This window comes from Brachycentrus maculatus, unplaced genomic scaffold, assembly GCF_059751285.1.
Source record: "Brachycentrus maculatus isolate JH-2025_06_01 unplaced genomic scaffold, ASM5975128v1 h1tg000158l, whole genome shotgun sequence".
NCBI classification, from domain to species: Eukaryota; Metazoa; Arthropoda; class Insecta; order Trichoptera; family Brachycentridae; genus Brachycentrus; species Brachycentrus maculatus.
The window spans coordinates 875,001-890,660 of NW_028280911.1; the positions used below are offsets into that span (position 1 = coordinate 875,001).

The 15,660-nt window shown below is 32.2% G+C and overlaps 1 protein-coding gene across 3 annotated transcripts in view; it reads left to right on the top strand.

Annotated features, from left to right (window-relative positions):
• Positions 1–15,660, top strand: part of bchs (WD repeat and FYVE domain containing 3 bchs) — a 60,971-nt gene that overhangs the window by 755 nt on the left and 44,556 nt on the right. For all 3 annotated transcript variants that reach the window (XM_088261576.1, XM_088261575.1, XM_088261578.1), the window contains exons 3-16: positions 2,820–3,065; positions 5,302–5,460; positions 6,161–6,353; positions 7,513–7,577; positions 8,120–8,241; positions 8,506–8,544; positions 9,641–9,845; positions 10,565–10,884; positions 11,303–11,709; positions 12,305–12,474; positions 12,565–12,732; positions 12,927–13,072; positions 14,134–14,290; positions 14,954–15,165. In XM_088261576.1, the coding sequence (XP_088117702.1) occupies positions 2,820–3,065; positions 5,302–5,460; positions 6,161–6,353; positions 7,513–7,577; positions 8,120–8,241; positions 8,506–8,544; positions 9,641–9,845; positions 10,565–10,884; positions 11,303–11,709; positions 12,305–12,474; positions 12,565–12,732; positions 12,927–13,072; positions 14,134–14,290; positions 14,954–15,165 (2,609 nt within the window). The remainder of the gene's footprint in view (positions 1–2,819; positions 3,066–5,301; positions 5,461–6,160; positions 6,354–7,512; positions 7,578–8,119; positions 8,242–8,505; positions 8,545–9,640; positions 9,846–10,564; positions 10,885–11,302; positions 11,710–12,304; positions 12,475–12,564; positions 12,733–12,926; positions 13,073–14,133; positions 14,291–14,953; positions 15,166–15,660) is intronic.

The following is a 15,660-nucleotide window of genomic DNA, read 5'->3' on the forward strand; positions in this document are numbered from 1 at the left end:
ATTTTTAATAAACCTTTATTGAAAATATTTGACATTTATTAAAGCATCTGGTTTATTAGCCGACGTCTTCTGTTAGCAGGGCTTTCCCTAACAACTAATTTCTAAATTTTAAAGGAAATGAAGGAATGTTAATTTAACATGAACATTGTTAACAATAAACAAGGAAATAGAAATGGACTAATGGAAGAATTCAATTGTTTTTCACTTAAGCCCCAAAACTCTGATGCTTACAATGAATCAGTGACCCGACAAAAAACATTTTTGGAATATCTAAGATAATATCTCTAAAGAAATCTTCATTCTGATGATCACCATTTTTTTTAATAATGGAATTTAGGTACGCCACAAATTTGTCCATGCTTAGTGCCTGCTCCCATCACTTATCAGAAATATCTTCATTTTTATTGTGGCTTCTTGTCTACATCAGAAATTACAAAAAATGTAAAAAAATATAGAACCACATTTATCTCAGCTAATGGCAAATGAAACAAAAAGTTTATAATTTTATCTAGGGTAAAAATAAAGAAAAGGAGACTGAATGCTGGGAACAGAGTGAATGGTGCACTAAAATCAGTTTTAGCAAATAAAAATCTATCAGCGGCAGCTAAACTGGCAGTACACAATAGAGTTCTGGTTCCAACCCTTATGTATGGAAGCGAAGCATGGAGTTAGCAAAAGAAGGATGAAAGCAGACTGAATGCAGTCGAAATGCGATCCCTCAGACGAATGTGTGGCAAAACGATGTTTGATAGATGTTCGAATGATGAAATAAGGAAAGAATGTAAGGCTGAGATAAGCATTATCGATAAAATTAAGAAAGGTGTGTTGAGATGGTTTGGACATGTAGAGCGTATGAGTGAAGAAAGAACGGTTAAACAAATTTATGAGGTGAATGTGGTTGGAAAAAGAAGCAGAGGACGACCGAGGAAAACTTGGCACAATCAGGTATGTCAAATACTTGAAAGCGGCCGGGTCAGGAGTCGTAATAATCGTCGGGTATGTATGAGGAGATGCATGAATGTAGAAGAGGCAAAGAATGTTTGCAAAGACAGAGTGGTGTGGCATTCGATTCTCTCTGCCTACCCCTGCGGAGAAGCGGCGTGATGGTTAGTTAGTTAATTAGTTAGTAAAAATAGTTGATATTTTCTGAAAATATCTATAAGTTCTGACTGTAAAATGGATTTCCATGCTCAACATTTTCAAGCAGATTTTCAGTACATGATTCAAAATTACTTAATCCTTAAGATTATTGTTTTATTTTGCTTTTTTAACTTTACCTTATATTATAGTACCTACCTATTTATATAGAGATAAAATTCATCACTATAAATTTATCCTCATTCAGATAAAACAATCTGAAATTGGCTATCTGACAATCTTTTATATTTTACCAATATTTTCTTATTTTCACAACAAAAGACCTAATATTATTCAGTTTTCCACATTTGTGTGCAGCTCAATTTATAATGATATGTCGGTCCGTATTTTGAGCAATAATGTCCGCTGACGTAGTATGGACACATAATGGTCATTATCGAGTTTGTCAGTTGGTGATTCTTGTCAGAAAGTAGATGATTGTTATACCTTTAACAAATGCGCCAACTACTGGTTTACCCATTTTAAACTGACTGATTTGTGTAAGAGGATAAAAACTAACTTTTTGTATCTTAATTTTCATTAAAAATATTAATAAAAATAAAAAACATCAATAAAAACATTATTTTTTTACCCTTCTTATTAAGATGAAAGATAAATCATATTTTATGATTTGTCTTCGTGTGGAAAAAGTACAAAAAATTATTCAATGAAATATTTCTTCTGTTCTAAGCGTTAAGTCGTCTAATTAGCAAGTAGTCGGCAAAGTGACTAGTCAGTGCATATCTAATGCCTGTGACTAAAATTCTACTTTGTATTGTCACCTGTTGATGAGAACATCTGTGGTTCTGGAAAATAGTCACATTTACATTATTAAACTCAAAAGGTGGTCTTATAAAGATGTTTTATTTTTATATTTAAATCATAATGTTTTTCCAAGTTTATGCCAAATAAATCAATAATAAAATTCCTTGATTGGAAATTTATTTTTAACCAATTACCAGTTTAGCTCGAGTGTGACTCGCAAGGAGTTTGCATTGTAATGATGGGCCCGAGTGCTGCTCAGGAAAATCTATACTCAAACTATTGATTTGCCTGATCCAAATATATTTATGACTTTGTTTTTATTGAATAACCCGAGCGGTATTCGGGCAATCTCCTCTTGACTTGTTGGTGACGATTTCTTGTACCGGCAAATTTTCTTGCCAAAATTCGACTGTTAAATGGTTAATGAGTTCTATAATATCGCTCACTCCTTTCAAGAACGTCATAAATAAAAAAAATCGTCAATTTTCAGTTGTGCATGTTTTCGGAATGCCCAGAAAATGTACTATATCCCAGCAAAAGCGGCATATTTTTAACTTAATCTTTACCCGCTACAGGGCAGAGAATGTTGTTTTTGCATTTTGTAAAAAAGGTATTGTTGAATTATTTTTTTAAATAAACTAAATATTTTTCAAATGGAGAAAAAACCTTCAGGTTATACCTAAAAAGATTTGTTGCACAGTAAAAAGTTCAATAAGTGGCTTGATATTTATTTTTAATGCATTGTTTTATATTTTTAAACTTTAAAAACATTCTGAAAAATCAAGTTTTTTTTATTTATGACATTCTTGAAAGGAGTGAGCGATATGTTTCCTGAATAATTTTAAATGTCTGGTAAATTGTCAATACTTGGATTGATATGATATGAATGTATGATTTACATCAAAAAAATATTGTAGGTATTTGGGGCCAGCCCCTCGGGTGAAATGAATGAGAAATTTTGGGACATACTAGCCTTCTGTCAACAAGTTTCCAAACTGATGGTCACCGAGATACGAAGAAGGGCCTCCAATCAGAGTACGGAGGCGGCCAGCTGCACTATAGCCAAGTTTCTCGAAATAGAGAACAGCGAAGAGTCCAGCAATGGGTGGATGCTCTTATCCACATTAAATCTCTTGGCTGCAGGTGATCAGTCACTGGTGCAGGTGAGGAATATTTCACAATCTTTTTCCCTTATCCATACATAATTCCAGGCTTACCATACGTCCCGGTTTGACCGGGATTGTCCCGGTTTCAGACACGGGTCCCGGTGTCCCGGCCGGTTAAGATTTTGTCCCAGTTTGTGCGAGCACTGTCCATTTATCTATTCAGACGGTGCATTTCTTACATAGAATTATGGGAAAACATTTTCGGTAGAGCCGAAATTTTTACTTGGATTGGACTACATCATGTACTAAAATGGGAAGAAATAGAGAGATCTGCAGAAGCTATAAACGAAATACACCAATCAGATGAACGACAGCAAATTAATACTGATAGTCTTTTTTGATCAACTGTCGCTCAAAAAATTTTTTTGCGCCAAAAATTGAAGAATGGAGTTACACGATGACCCAAACTGAATACGTGGATAAATGGGTCCAATTATTAAAAAATTTTGAAGAGTAACAAAAAATGTTTCCCTCAACAAGTATTTCGTTTAACGTGTAAGATGCTGGAACGAATTATGCTCGTTATAAGAGGTTCCACTCTTTTTTTTTTTTTTTCTCTACCTGTCCCGGTTTAGAGCTTCATAATTTATGGTAAGCCTACATAATACGGCACAGATCACTGGATAATATAATGCATTATCTTCAGAATAATGAAAAAATTAGTTTCAGAGTTTTCTTCAATCAACCGGTGTAATCTTCTTTGTTATTTTGAGCTGATTTACGTTTATGTAAAACTTTGCTTCAGAAATCACAATCTGACAATTACATATTACATAGTAGGATGTTCTATTGGAGTTTTTAGTCCGACGAATAGTATATGTTTTTATACTAGAATAACAACTTACATAGATTGTACATCTGTGTAAACATTCACACAAACTCGTGAAAATGTAATATTGCATCAGAAACGTATTGTCAGATTGCTTTCATATTTAATTATATCGTCTTATCTATCTATCTATTTTCATATTGTTTCATTTTTCTTGCATAGGTAATAAAGAAATAGTCAAGAACTAGTCATATGCAGTGAAATCATATTTAATATTTTTCATAGAACTGAAAAAAACTAAATGGTGGGAAAATGCAAATTGGCAAATTGTATTGAAAAAACAACATTTTTTTTTTTTTTTAAATGATGCGGAAAGCACCGAAACGCGTGTCACACTAGATTTTAAGAAATAGTGGTATTTACTAAGTAAAACATTAATTAAAATGGATAGATTTTACCACAAAGTGACTGCCGAATCAATTAATGAAATTTTAAATTTTATTTAAAAAAATCATGTAGATCAATTAGCTTGATGTTTTTTGTAGTAATTCTTTTTTTTTTAAATCCTGTAAATACATTAAAAATTTTCATCCTCAATAACAATGTCAATATCATCTTCTTTTAATGTAATATAAAAATATTGGATTATCTCCACATACTCATGCATAATATGTATACTTTCACATAACAAGTTTTAATATGTCCACTCGAGTGTAAAAACGTTATATGTAATGCAGTATGTTATTCAACCTTAAAATACATTGCTAGTTCAGGCTAATAGGAAAGTAGTTAGTTACCGATTTGTAACTTTCTAATAGAATACACACATCTGCAATATGTATCAAGTACAGTTGTTAAATTTATGTACATTAAATTAAATTAACCAAAAGGGTATTTGCATTCATACAGCCTTAAACATCGGAAAGATATCATGATATCGCACTTGTAAAAATATGCCATTTTTTTATTAATCGGAGATAATACATATTTGAAATGAATTTATATATTTACCTTTATTTCCGTTATTTATTTTAATGTCCACCTCCGTGGTGTAATGGTTAGCGTATTTAGCTACCTTGGTGGAGGTCCCGGGTTCGATTCCCAGGGGGGGTGAGAATAAATATTAGTGATTTTACACTCTAATATTTATTTAATATTACCCTGGAGTGGTCCCTGAAGCGCAGGATTGATCACCTTGCCTTCATGTAAATAACAATCCATATAACACTGCTTTAATATGATGCAGTGCCCTATGCACCATTGGGTGTGGATAAGGGTTAGAAGAAAAAGATATATTAATTTTTATTTCATCAAACACATAATTACAAATTACAATAATGCGCCCTCACTGAATTTTCTTGTGCTGAGGGCACATTTTACCCATTACTCTGGTATTTATTTAGCTACATTTTGTGAATAGGTTTTTGTCAATTTTAATCATCAGTGTTATATTTTCTCAAACAGGTAATGACCACTGCTGCAGTGCCCTCAACTCTAGTGAAATGTCTGTATTTATTCTTTGATCTCCCGGAGATGACTGATGCTGAAGCTGATGCCCAGGATGGGAACAGTGAATTCACACCAAGAGAAAGGAGAATATTGCTTCAGAAAATATTTGTGCAGGTACATAATCTTTAAAAAAAATACCTTAAATAAAAAAATACATTTTTATTTTATATAAATACATGCTCGTATTTAAATGCAACATTGTCTCGATATTTCAAAACAATCATTGAACAACTTTAGGAGATTAAAGATTTTGAACAAATGAACATTAACATTTTTTCATAAAGATAAAAAAACAAAGTTTTCTAAAATGTAATAAAAAATAGGTTGATTTTTTAGTAAATTATTAACGTAACCTTTTATTTTAGTTTATTGTTTAGGAGTCGGGTTGTGGTTCCGTATTGGTGTCATGGACTTCTGATTCAGAGGTCCGTGGTTCGACCCTATTCTGCCATAATACTGCTTTAAATGATTGGCCTCTTAAGCCTTTGAAAATATTGATTTATTGAAGTATTTGCATACATAACATTTTTTTTTTTTATTTAAAAGAAAAATATGTGTTTTCATTGTATTAACAAATATGTTGAAAGCATATTCTTCTCGTAGGCCATGGGGACCCATTATTAAAAGCAGGAATTATTTCGCAGAAGTGTGACCTTAAATAAGATTCCATGACACTAACCATGAGACGGCAACTCGATTTAAAAAAAAATTAATAACTGTCCTGGTAAAAAAATTAATGTGTTGGTTGTATTTTAGTGACAAATCAAAATATAATATAATTACAAGAATTATTCAGTTATTTATTGATTTGCAGGTCCTGGTGAGGTTATGCAGTCATCCATTTCCTTGTGAAGAGCTTTCCAGAAAGGATGATCTGAGTTTGCTATTCTCTGCCATCACTTCCTGGTGTCCTCCGCACAACGTCATGTGGAGGAAGTCGGCCGCTGAAGTTCTAGTCACTTTGTCACGACATGGTCTCACGCAAAACGTAGTCCAATACATCCACAGTAAGTGTATACTGTATCGAAATACTTGGTTTTTTACAATTGCCTTTTATACTTATCGCTCACTCCTTTAACAACAACAACATCAAATATCAACAACGTCAAATATCAAAAAACTTGATTTTTCAGATCATTTTTGAAGTTTAAACATATAATGAAATGTATTGAAAATAAATATCAAGCCACTTATCGAACTTACTGTGCAACAGATCTTTTTAGATAAAACCTGAATGTTTTTTCTCCATTTGAAAAATATTAAGTATATTTAAAAAAATAATTAAACAAAACCTTTTCTTCAAAATGCAAAAACAACACATTCTGCCCTGTAGTGGGTAAAAAATTAAGTGAAAAATATGCCACTTTTGCTGGGATATAATACATTTTCTGGGCATTCCGAAAATATATTCAAGTGAAAATTGTCAATTTTTGATAAATGATGTTGTTGAAAGGAGTGAGCGATAGTGGTGTCCCTCGCCATAGATCGCATGAAAGACTGCGGATAAGGCACATACAATTAATTACAAAGTGCCATGAGCTTTACCATAGCATGATGTTAAAATGCAAGTGTTCGAAGCAAAAAAAAATAGGGAATTCATGTCACTTATACAATGCGTCCTATGTAATATAAATAACACTGTTTACGTGGTAAAACATTTTTCTTTCAAAACAGATAATGTTTTGGTTCTAGCAGTCATTTATTATTAATCTCAATTTTTAGAATGTTTAAGAGACAATTCCTTTTACTTCATTTCCAAAATTATTTTTATGTGAGATTATGCTCATACTTTATTCATTTGTTCCATAAAATGAGACACTTAAGTCTTCTTTCTCTATTAAATGTACTATTTATATAATACTCATTATTTTTAATGATGCTGTGACACAGTGGAATTTCTGTACGCAAAATTCATTCTGGATACATTTTTCATTTTTCATATCCTCCTTTTCCCGTCTTTTTTCTACTTTGTTACTTCTTTTAAAATACATATTATATAAAGAAGGAACATATTAACTATGTACTCATTTCAGGAGCCATTTTGTAGCCAGTTTTAAATGTAGGTCTCCCTATAACTCCACCAGTGATTTCTTTCTTGGCTGGTCTGTGATACAGATATTTTTGAAAATTAACATAATTATTAAAACATATTTTTTATTTTTACAGATAAGGGTTGCGTTTCCTTGTGTATCGAAAATATGCAGCGGGTTCCAGAATTATCACCTTTAGAGGTTAGTTTATTTACTGGAGTCTTTAAACTTAACACTTTACTTGAAAGATTCATTGTAGCACCATGGCTTATTAATCTGTCCTCATGAATGTTTTTTTTACTACAAACGTCATTTAACTTCAATTCTTTTTTATCTAGCACATTATCATGTAATCAAATCGTATATAAAGGGGTTGCCAGAGAGGATTGAACACCACACTCTGTCCAGATAATACTTCTAGTTCCTTTACATCCATACATCTAGTATATGCTCTCCGATTATGTAACTTTATACAAAACCAGATTTTAGGTTCTGATTGGTTCGTTTATGTCATTGTCATTCTCTTTTTCCATTTACATTTGCCAAATATACTCTCTTTATCATTATCTCGTCATCCATTCATTCCACGTGTATTAATCTAAGCCTAAGTTTACTAAATGTAATGGTGGTTGGTTATATTTTATTATTTATTTAATCTTTTATAATTCCACACCTTTCTGTCTGTCAGCAAAGTAAAGCAAGCTTGCATTATTGTATTACTTATTGCAATCTTTTTCTTGCAGGTTGTGGAAATGTTTGTTGCGGTGTTTTGTTTCCTAAAAGACTCTAGCGATGTTAGCCAATTGCTGTTGGATGATTTCCGGGCATGTCAAGGCTATCTATTCCTATCTGAATTCTTGTTGAAGTAAGCAGTTTTTCACTATTATCATTTGTATTTCAATATTTAGTACTATGCATGTTTATATATTATTTATACTTTAAACTGACGTGTAGTTCTTATGACCTTGCATTTTCAACGATAAAATGAAACGAAATTTGCATACTGGCTCTTGCATATTTCGCATGTACTTATGTATTTACACAGTTTAAATTATCATTTTGTTTTCTTAGATTGTTTTATTGTGTTTTTATTTTTTATTTTGTGCACTTTTCATTTTTGTTATTTCAGAGAGAGTAAACCACACATTCCTGATTTATTGACTGAAGGGTGAGATATTTTTTAGACACTTTTAGCAATCACATGATCACTCTTTATAATTTATTGTAGAATGCATGTGAGAAAATATTTTCTCTTTGTTTCGTTAGTTGTCGTTGTTTAAATGAATATTTATACCAGGAAACCAAGGAATTATCATAAATTATCTTGTTTCATACATCTTCGGTGATTGCAACAGCAATATGAGCTTAGGAACATCCAATTTTACTGTACTGCTATAAATTGCACCGACTACTGGTTATGCTAACTAGCCTACTACCGACTAATCGGTTATTTTTTTTAAGCAGACAAAAGGCTGTTGCAAATAAAGGGAAATCTTTATGATAAAAAAAAAATCACCATATATTGGAACGCATCACAATCTGCCATTGATTAAAAATATTATTACTGAAGAAAACCATAAATATTTGTTTTGTTTTCCTCTCACTGATTGTGCTTTATTTGTTTCTGTAATTTAACCTGCTAAGGTCCCAGGGGGGTTTCCCAAAGTTATTTTTCTTTCTAATATTTTTTTAAATATCACCCTCAACTGGTACCTGAAGCTCAAGTCTAGTCATTTTGCTTTCTTATTATTAATGGTCAAGATAACATTGCATTGACGCATTGCAGTGGCTTATGCACCATTGGGTACTGATTAGCATTATAAGAAGAAAAAATAATATTTAAAGAAAAAATCATGTATTTTTTTATAGTAAATAAATAAATGATTTTGCCTTTTTTGTGGAAAATACAGGTATTTATATTTAAATACAAAAAGTCCAGTTTAACTTTTAGAGTCGACGTATTAGCAGGATGAGAATAAATTACAAAACTGGCAAATATGTAGTCGGTACATCTCTAATCGCTATAACACTAAATATTTGTCATATAATTAAACACTTGTTTTTTTTCTTCTAAGCGTTTACTAATTTACAAGTTATTTTGATTATGAAAATAAATAGACTATCATCATATATTTGGTAATGAAAAACACTGTCAATAATAATCTTGAAAATCGTTCTATGGAAACGGGCAATATATACCTAACAAACACATTTTCTGTTTTGTAAAAAGTTCTTGTGTTAAAACTTATCGATTACTTTTGCAGACTTGAAGAAGAAAGGGCGAGATCGGCTGAGGGTAACGCTGCCATAAGGAACCTGGTGCTGATGGTCTCGTCGCTCTGCTCTTGCGGATACACGGAGCTGCGGCCGCATCACGCATCCGCGTCAGCTCTGTTCCAACTGCAAGGCTTTGTACTGCCGCAGCCTTCCAACAGAGGACAGGCTGTCAGAAATGTTCAAGCATTCCAAGTAAGCAAAAAATTAGTCCTTATTTTAACTAAGTAGTCATTTTGACCTAGCAGATTATCGTAATATTTTTTTAAGTTTTATTTGTAGATTCCATTAATTGATTTGGCAATCACTTTATGGTAATATCTATCCATTTTTAATTAAAAGTTTACTTGCTACATACCACTCCACCTCCGCCTCCGTAGTGTTATGGAGGTCCCGGGTTCGATTCCCAGGGGGGTCAAATAAATATAAGTGATTTTTTCACTGTAATATTTATTCAATATTACCCTGGACTGGTACCTGAAGCAGAGGGCTGATCACCTTTCCTTCATGTGTAAATGATTACAATAACACTGCTTTTATATGAAGCTGTGCCCTTTGCACCATTGTGGTGCGGAAAAGGGTTTTATTATTAATATCAATACCACTATTTAAAAAAAAATCTTCTGTGACACATATTTCGATGTATTCCGCATCATTTTCAAACACTTTCAGATCTGTATTCATTTGAAGAAGATAATCTTACCTCTGCTCCAGATTTTGTGTATTCATTTATAAAAAAATCATATTTTTTCTCTTAATGATTGATTAATTTTACGTATAAGTATATGTATATATTTAAGTGATTTTTGGCAAAAAAATATATCCAGGTTTTATTTATTTTTATATGTATACAAAGTTTGAAAAAAAGTTATTAAAAAAAGTATGATACATTAATCTATTAAATGTTATTTCAGGTTTTACAATCAGTATTTATTAAATCTACTTCGCCTGCTTTATGCTGTACTATATTAGACGCGATATCTAGTGTTTATCACGCCGATAATGCAAACTATTTTATACTTGAGAGTCAAAATACACTGAGTCAATTTTCGGAAAAGATACACATGAAAAGTCCAGAAATTCAGGAGAAATTCTTTGAGCTGGTCGAATTTATTGTGTTTCAACTGAACTTCGTGCCATGCAAAGAGCTGATCTCCCTTTCCATATTACTGAAATGTAATACTTCAAGGGTTTGCAGCATAATATGTATAAAGACTCTGCTAAACATTCTAAGGTATGCTTTTATTATGATTACTATAAATTATTTTAAATAAAAAATATTACTAATTTACTAGGTAGGTATTTATTTTAGGTAGGTATCACATTTTAATAAGATTTTTAAGAATTTGCTACACCAAACTGTAATTATTCAAATATGGAACAAACAACATTGCAACACTGTTATTTTTTTAACACTTATTGCAACACTGATTTGGGCCTTACCAATGCCTCCTGTATAATAAATATAAGTTTTGCTTGTTTTCTATTTCTTAAGAAATTACCTTTTTGAAAATCAAATGTTTCAAAATTCTTTTTTATCTTTGGTTTTTGAGGCTTCTAAATCGTTTTTTGTCTTTAATCCAGTCTAATAATTTCATAATTTTTGAAAAGCGACTATGACTTTGTTCTTATTATGTATTGGTTTCTTTCAGACACAATGTTATTTTCAAAGATGTTTACCGAGAAGTTGGGATGTTGGAAGTCTTTGTCACGTGTCTGTCTAGATATGCAGCCTTACTTAAAAATAAGGAAATCGAGATGGAGAAATCCAATAGCGAAGACAACACAACATCTCTCGATTCTAATAAAGCATTTTATAGCAATGAAAACAAAAGCTCACCGAAAAAACAAAATGATGACACAAAGTTGCTTCAGAGTGATGACATAACCAAGGATGGAATCGCCACGGAAGAGGAAGAATTGGGTTTCCTGGTAATGGAAGGATTAACCGCATTATTAAATAGCAATGTCCATAACTGTAATGTTTTCCGTGAATGTGGCGGAGCTAAATGCGTTCATGGAATGGTTGTATTTGAAGATTGCCGAACCAAAGCTTTGGGTATGTTTTATTTCACTATATAATTATGTCAAAATGTGTTGTGTTTATTTTGGTGATTATTCAGAAAGAAAATTCTTTTTGAATTATAGTTTTAGTACAAGCTCGTTAATTTGGAATTAAAGATACGAAAATTTGAGAAATAAATAAAGTGTTTTACTCATGTTTTATATATAAATTGATGCACAAGGATGTTTAGAATAAATTTGGTTTTGTTTAAAAAAGTAATAATAATGGCTTTGAAATTAGTAAATGAAATCGGTTATATGTATAATATATTGCATATTTTCAGTTATTTTAGTCATACATAACTTTTAATTCTTTTCAATTGATTTCTTTCCCTCTTTATTATTTATTTAGAATTATTGGTTATATTTTTTTTAAGGTTTTAACGGCATTGGTTTCAACTTTCCAAAAAACATACATGTTTGTAATAATGCATTGTGTTGCCATACTGTTTTTCAATAAGCAATTTTTCAAATTAAGATGAATTTATCTTTTTAAAACACAATTATAATCTAAAAAATATATATTTACAATAGGTTATGTTAATCGGATATTCGCTAAGTGTGATTATACCCCATTCTGTTAATTTCAGGTATTATTCGCGAGTTGGTTTTGAGTGCAGGAGGAGATGACGATATGACATCTTTATTAGGAACGCTACACGCAGCTTCCTCTGATGCTTTGGTTTTAAAAACTCACATATTGAAGGCATTACTCGCTTGCTTGAGAGAATCGCACAGAACGAGGACCGTTTTCAGAAAAGTATGAAATTTAAAATCATTTGATTTCATAAACTAAGATTTCATAATCAAATTTCGATTTTAATTATGTATGTATTCATTTTCATTTTAGGTCGGGGGATTTGTTTACCTGACAAGTGTGCTCGTTTCTTTGGAGAGAAAATTAGGTGGCACTGAAAAGCCCAAAAGAGAACTTTTAAATTTACTTCACATGGTCTTTCATACAATCAGCACTGCTATGAGATTCGAACCGGCTAATGCTAAATTCTTCTATCACGAAGTAAGTTATTTTAGCTATCACTAATTTAATGGTATATCAATATTTTTCTTAGATCCTTATTTCTTTGGACTCCTTTAGTGAGAGACGTCCATCGAAAGTAAAAATTTAGTATTAAACTCTTGTGACGGTTTTACATGGTATTATCCATTAATTATTATTATTTTCCTGTTATTTTTATTAAATGTTTTTTTTAGGTGTGCACTACAAGTCTCTGTGACACTATACGATTACTCGGATGCTTTACGCAGACTGTTCATATAGAAAGCAATACTGATCCCGTGGATCCACAATACTATGATAGATTACACTCACTTTTTACTTCTAATATTTTAGAAGTCAGGTAATGATATTTTTACCAACATGCTCGTACGCACATGGAGCGTCAATCTCTTAACCCTAGATAACTTAACTATATTTGTAGATACATAGTAACTAAACATTCGTCAGGCGAACTACGCAATTAAAAACGTGAAAATTATCAAAAGTATTTATTAAAAATAGTAACTGGTTACATGACACTTAAGTTTGGTTTATTAGGAATGAATGTAAGAGACAACATTTTGAGTGTGTCCAAATACTTGTTCACAAAATCTGGATTATCTCCAATTACAGGAGTTATTTTCATATTATTTTTTGACATCTCATCAAAGATGAAGAAGAATATGGAAGTCTGGGCATGTACGGGGCTGACGACCGTCATAGGCTGGTTTAAGTGATCACTTTACACATGTGTAACATTCACCAATTCTACCCATTGTTTTCTAAATTGGTTGAAATATACAGAACTTCCAAGAATTTGAGTAGTGTGGTTGTCAATAATGGGTAGAATTGGTGAATGTTACACGTGTGTAAAGTGACCACTTAAACCAGCCTATGACGGTCGTCAGCCCCGTAAATGCCCAGACTTCCATATTCTTCTTCATATTTGATGAGATGTCAAAAAATTAAAAATAAAAAAAAAATACATATAAATAAAAAAAAATGTTAGAGACATTTAACAATCAACCAATATTCCGTAAACAAAGCCTGGCGGGTGCGGGGTGCAGGGAAGTAAGTGCACTTGACTTTTTCGGAGAAGGGCGTCGCCGCGTGTACGATTGTTTAATTATCAAGGGTTTATAAAAACTGTTGCTGCTTTATTTGGTGACAATTGTATGCTTTATTTGCTTGTATGAATGAAGAATCTGACGTTCTGCGTATATGTACCCTGGCATATTGTTTACATACATTGGCCATATTGTTTTCTTATGAAATATTTCCATGTGATGTGATCAAAAGATATTTTTTTCCAATCATGTTTGCTTGCAAAATGATTGTGTTTCCTGCTTTTCGAAACGGTCTCACTTTCTTTATTAATTTTTATTCAATCAATTAAATATTTTAATTATCTTTGTCTTTCAGTATACCTGATGAGATCCCGGCAGTACTAGCAAACGCATGTATAATACTCCGCCTGTTATATGACGTAGCTTTAGATGCATTTGAGAAACCTGTATTCTGCGGTTCATTGGCGGTCAGATCACCGAGTTTGGCGAGGCAAAATGCAGTTTCTGCAGAGGTTTGTTATAAAATTATTAGATGATGCACCTCACAAATATTTACCTAACACCGCACACTATACACATTTTTATTAACATGTTAAAACCTATACTCATTGAATGTTTATTAACATGTGTTTATTTTCTTAATATAAAAAAGTTTAGTTATGTTAGTATATAACCACTCACTGAGATTTTTGTCTAACGGTTTCGAAATGCACCCGTCTTTTCGTTAGGACACTTACTACACCAGCATGCAAACAATACTACACGTCACTACCATAGCACTATTCACACACAACTACACACAATATTGATCGCATGCGTTTTTTGGTCGACCCAAGGACCAACGTGCACTAAACTCCGAGGTCTAACATGAAGTAAATTCTAAAATCCTTAAAGTAAATTCTATTTATTTTTTAATTACTTATTTATTTATTAATGTATACGCCTGTAAGGCCTTTACATATAGAATATAATATAGTACAGCAATATAGTGGAACGTAAGTACATGACACAATAAAAATAATAAACATAGCATAACAATATTAATATGTACTAATAAGTGTAGGAAAAAGATGGAGAAAAAAAGACAATCAAAGCCATTGCAATAAAATATTAATAATAAAGGTTATTAACATGTTTGTATTCTATTGTTTTAAATGAATTATTGTTTATTGTAGAGGCAGCGATCCATAGAGAGCAACCGCTCTTGCGTCTCAACCCTCAACTTGTCTCCCCCGAATCCTGAGCCCCTGGTTGTGCATGGTGGTGTAGTAGTTTGCCTCATCAAGCTGCTACCGTCATTGCCATCCCTCTTGACCGAAGGCTATCACCCGCAAGCCACAGCTCTGCAGGATTACTTGGCTCATGTTCTCAAGTCTCTAGTAAGAAGGTAAGAAATGGCAGGAGTATAAAGAAGGCTGTTTTTATACTAGCAAGAGTGAGTGATGTCAGCAGGGATTGTGAAATATCAAACCCTAGTGTTTCTATGGACACGATCACCTACAGCATGTCTTTTTTGCATTTGCATTCCTTGGATCTTGATCCACAGAATGTTCATTTCTGAGTCAATACAAATTCGGGTCAAGCACAGTTAGATCAAACAGCCTGCCTGTTGATCCGACCGTAACCTTGATGATAGAATAATAATAGTAATAATTATGAATTTGGATAATTTATATAGCGCTAATTTTGTAAAATTACTACCTCATGGGCGCTTCTATTGTAAAAGAAAATAGGGGTTCTATTGTATTACCATACCACAAAATATAATTATGCGGGCTCGAAAATCTACAGTTCACGATATATGATATTGTCGGAACATGTAGATGCGACGTCATAGCTGTGTCATCTGACTTACGAAAAACTGAAATATTATTGTTGGTTA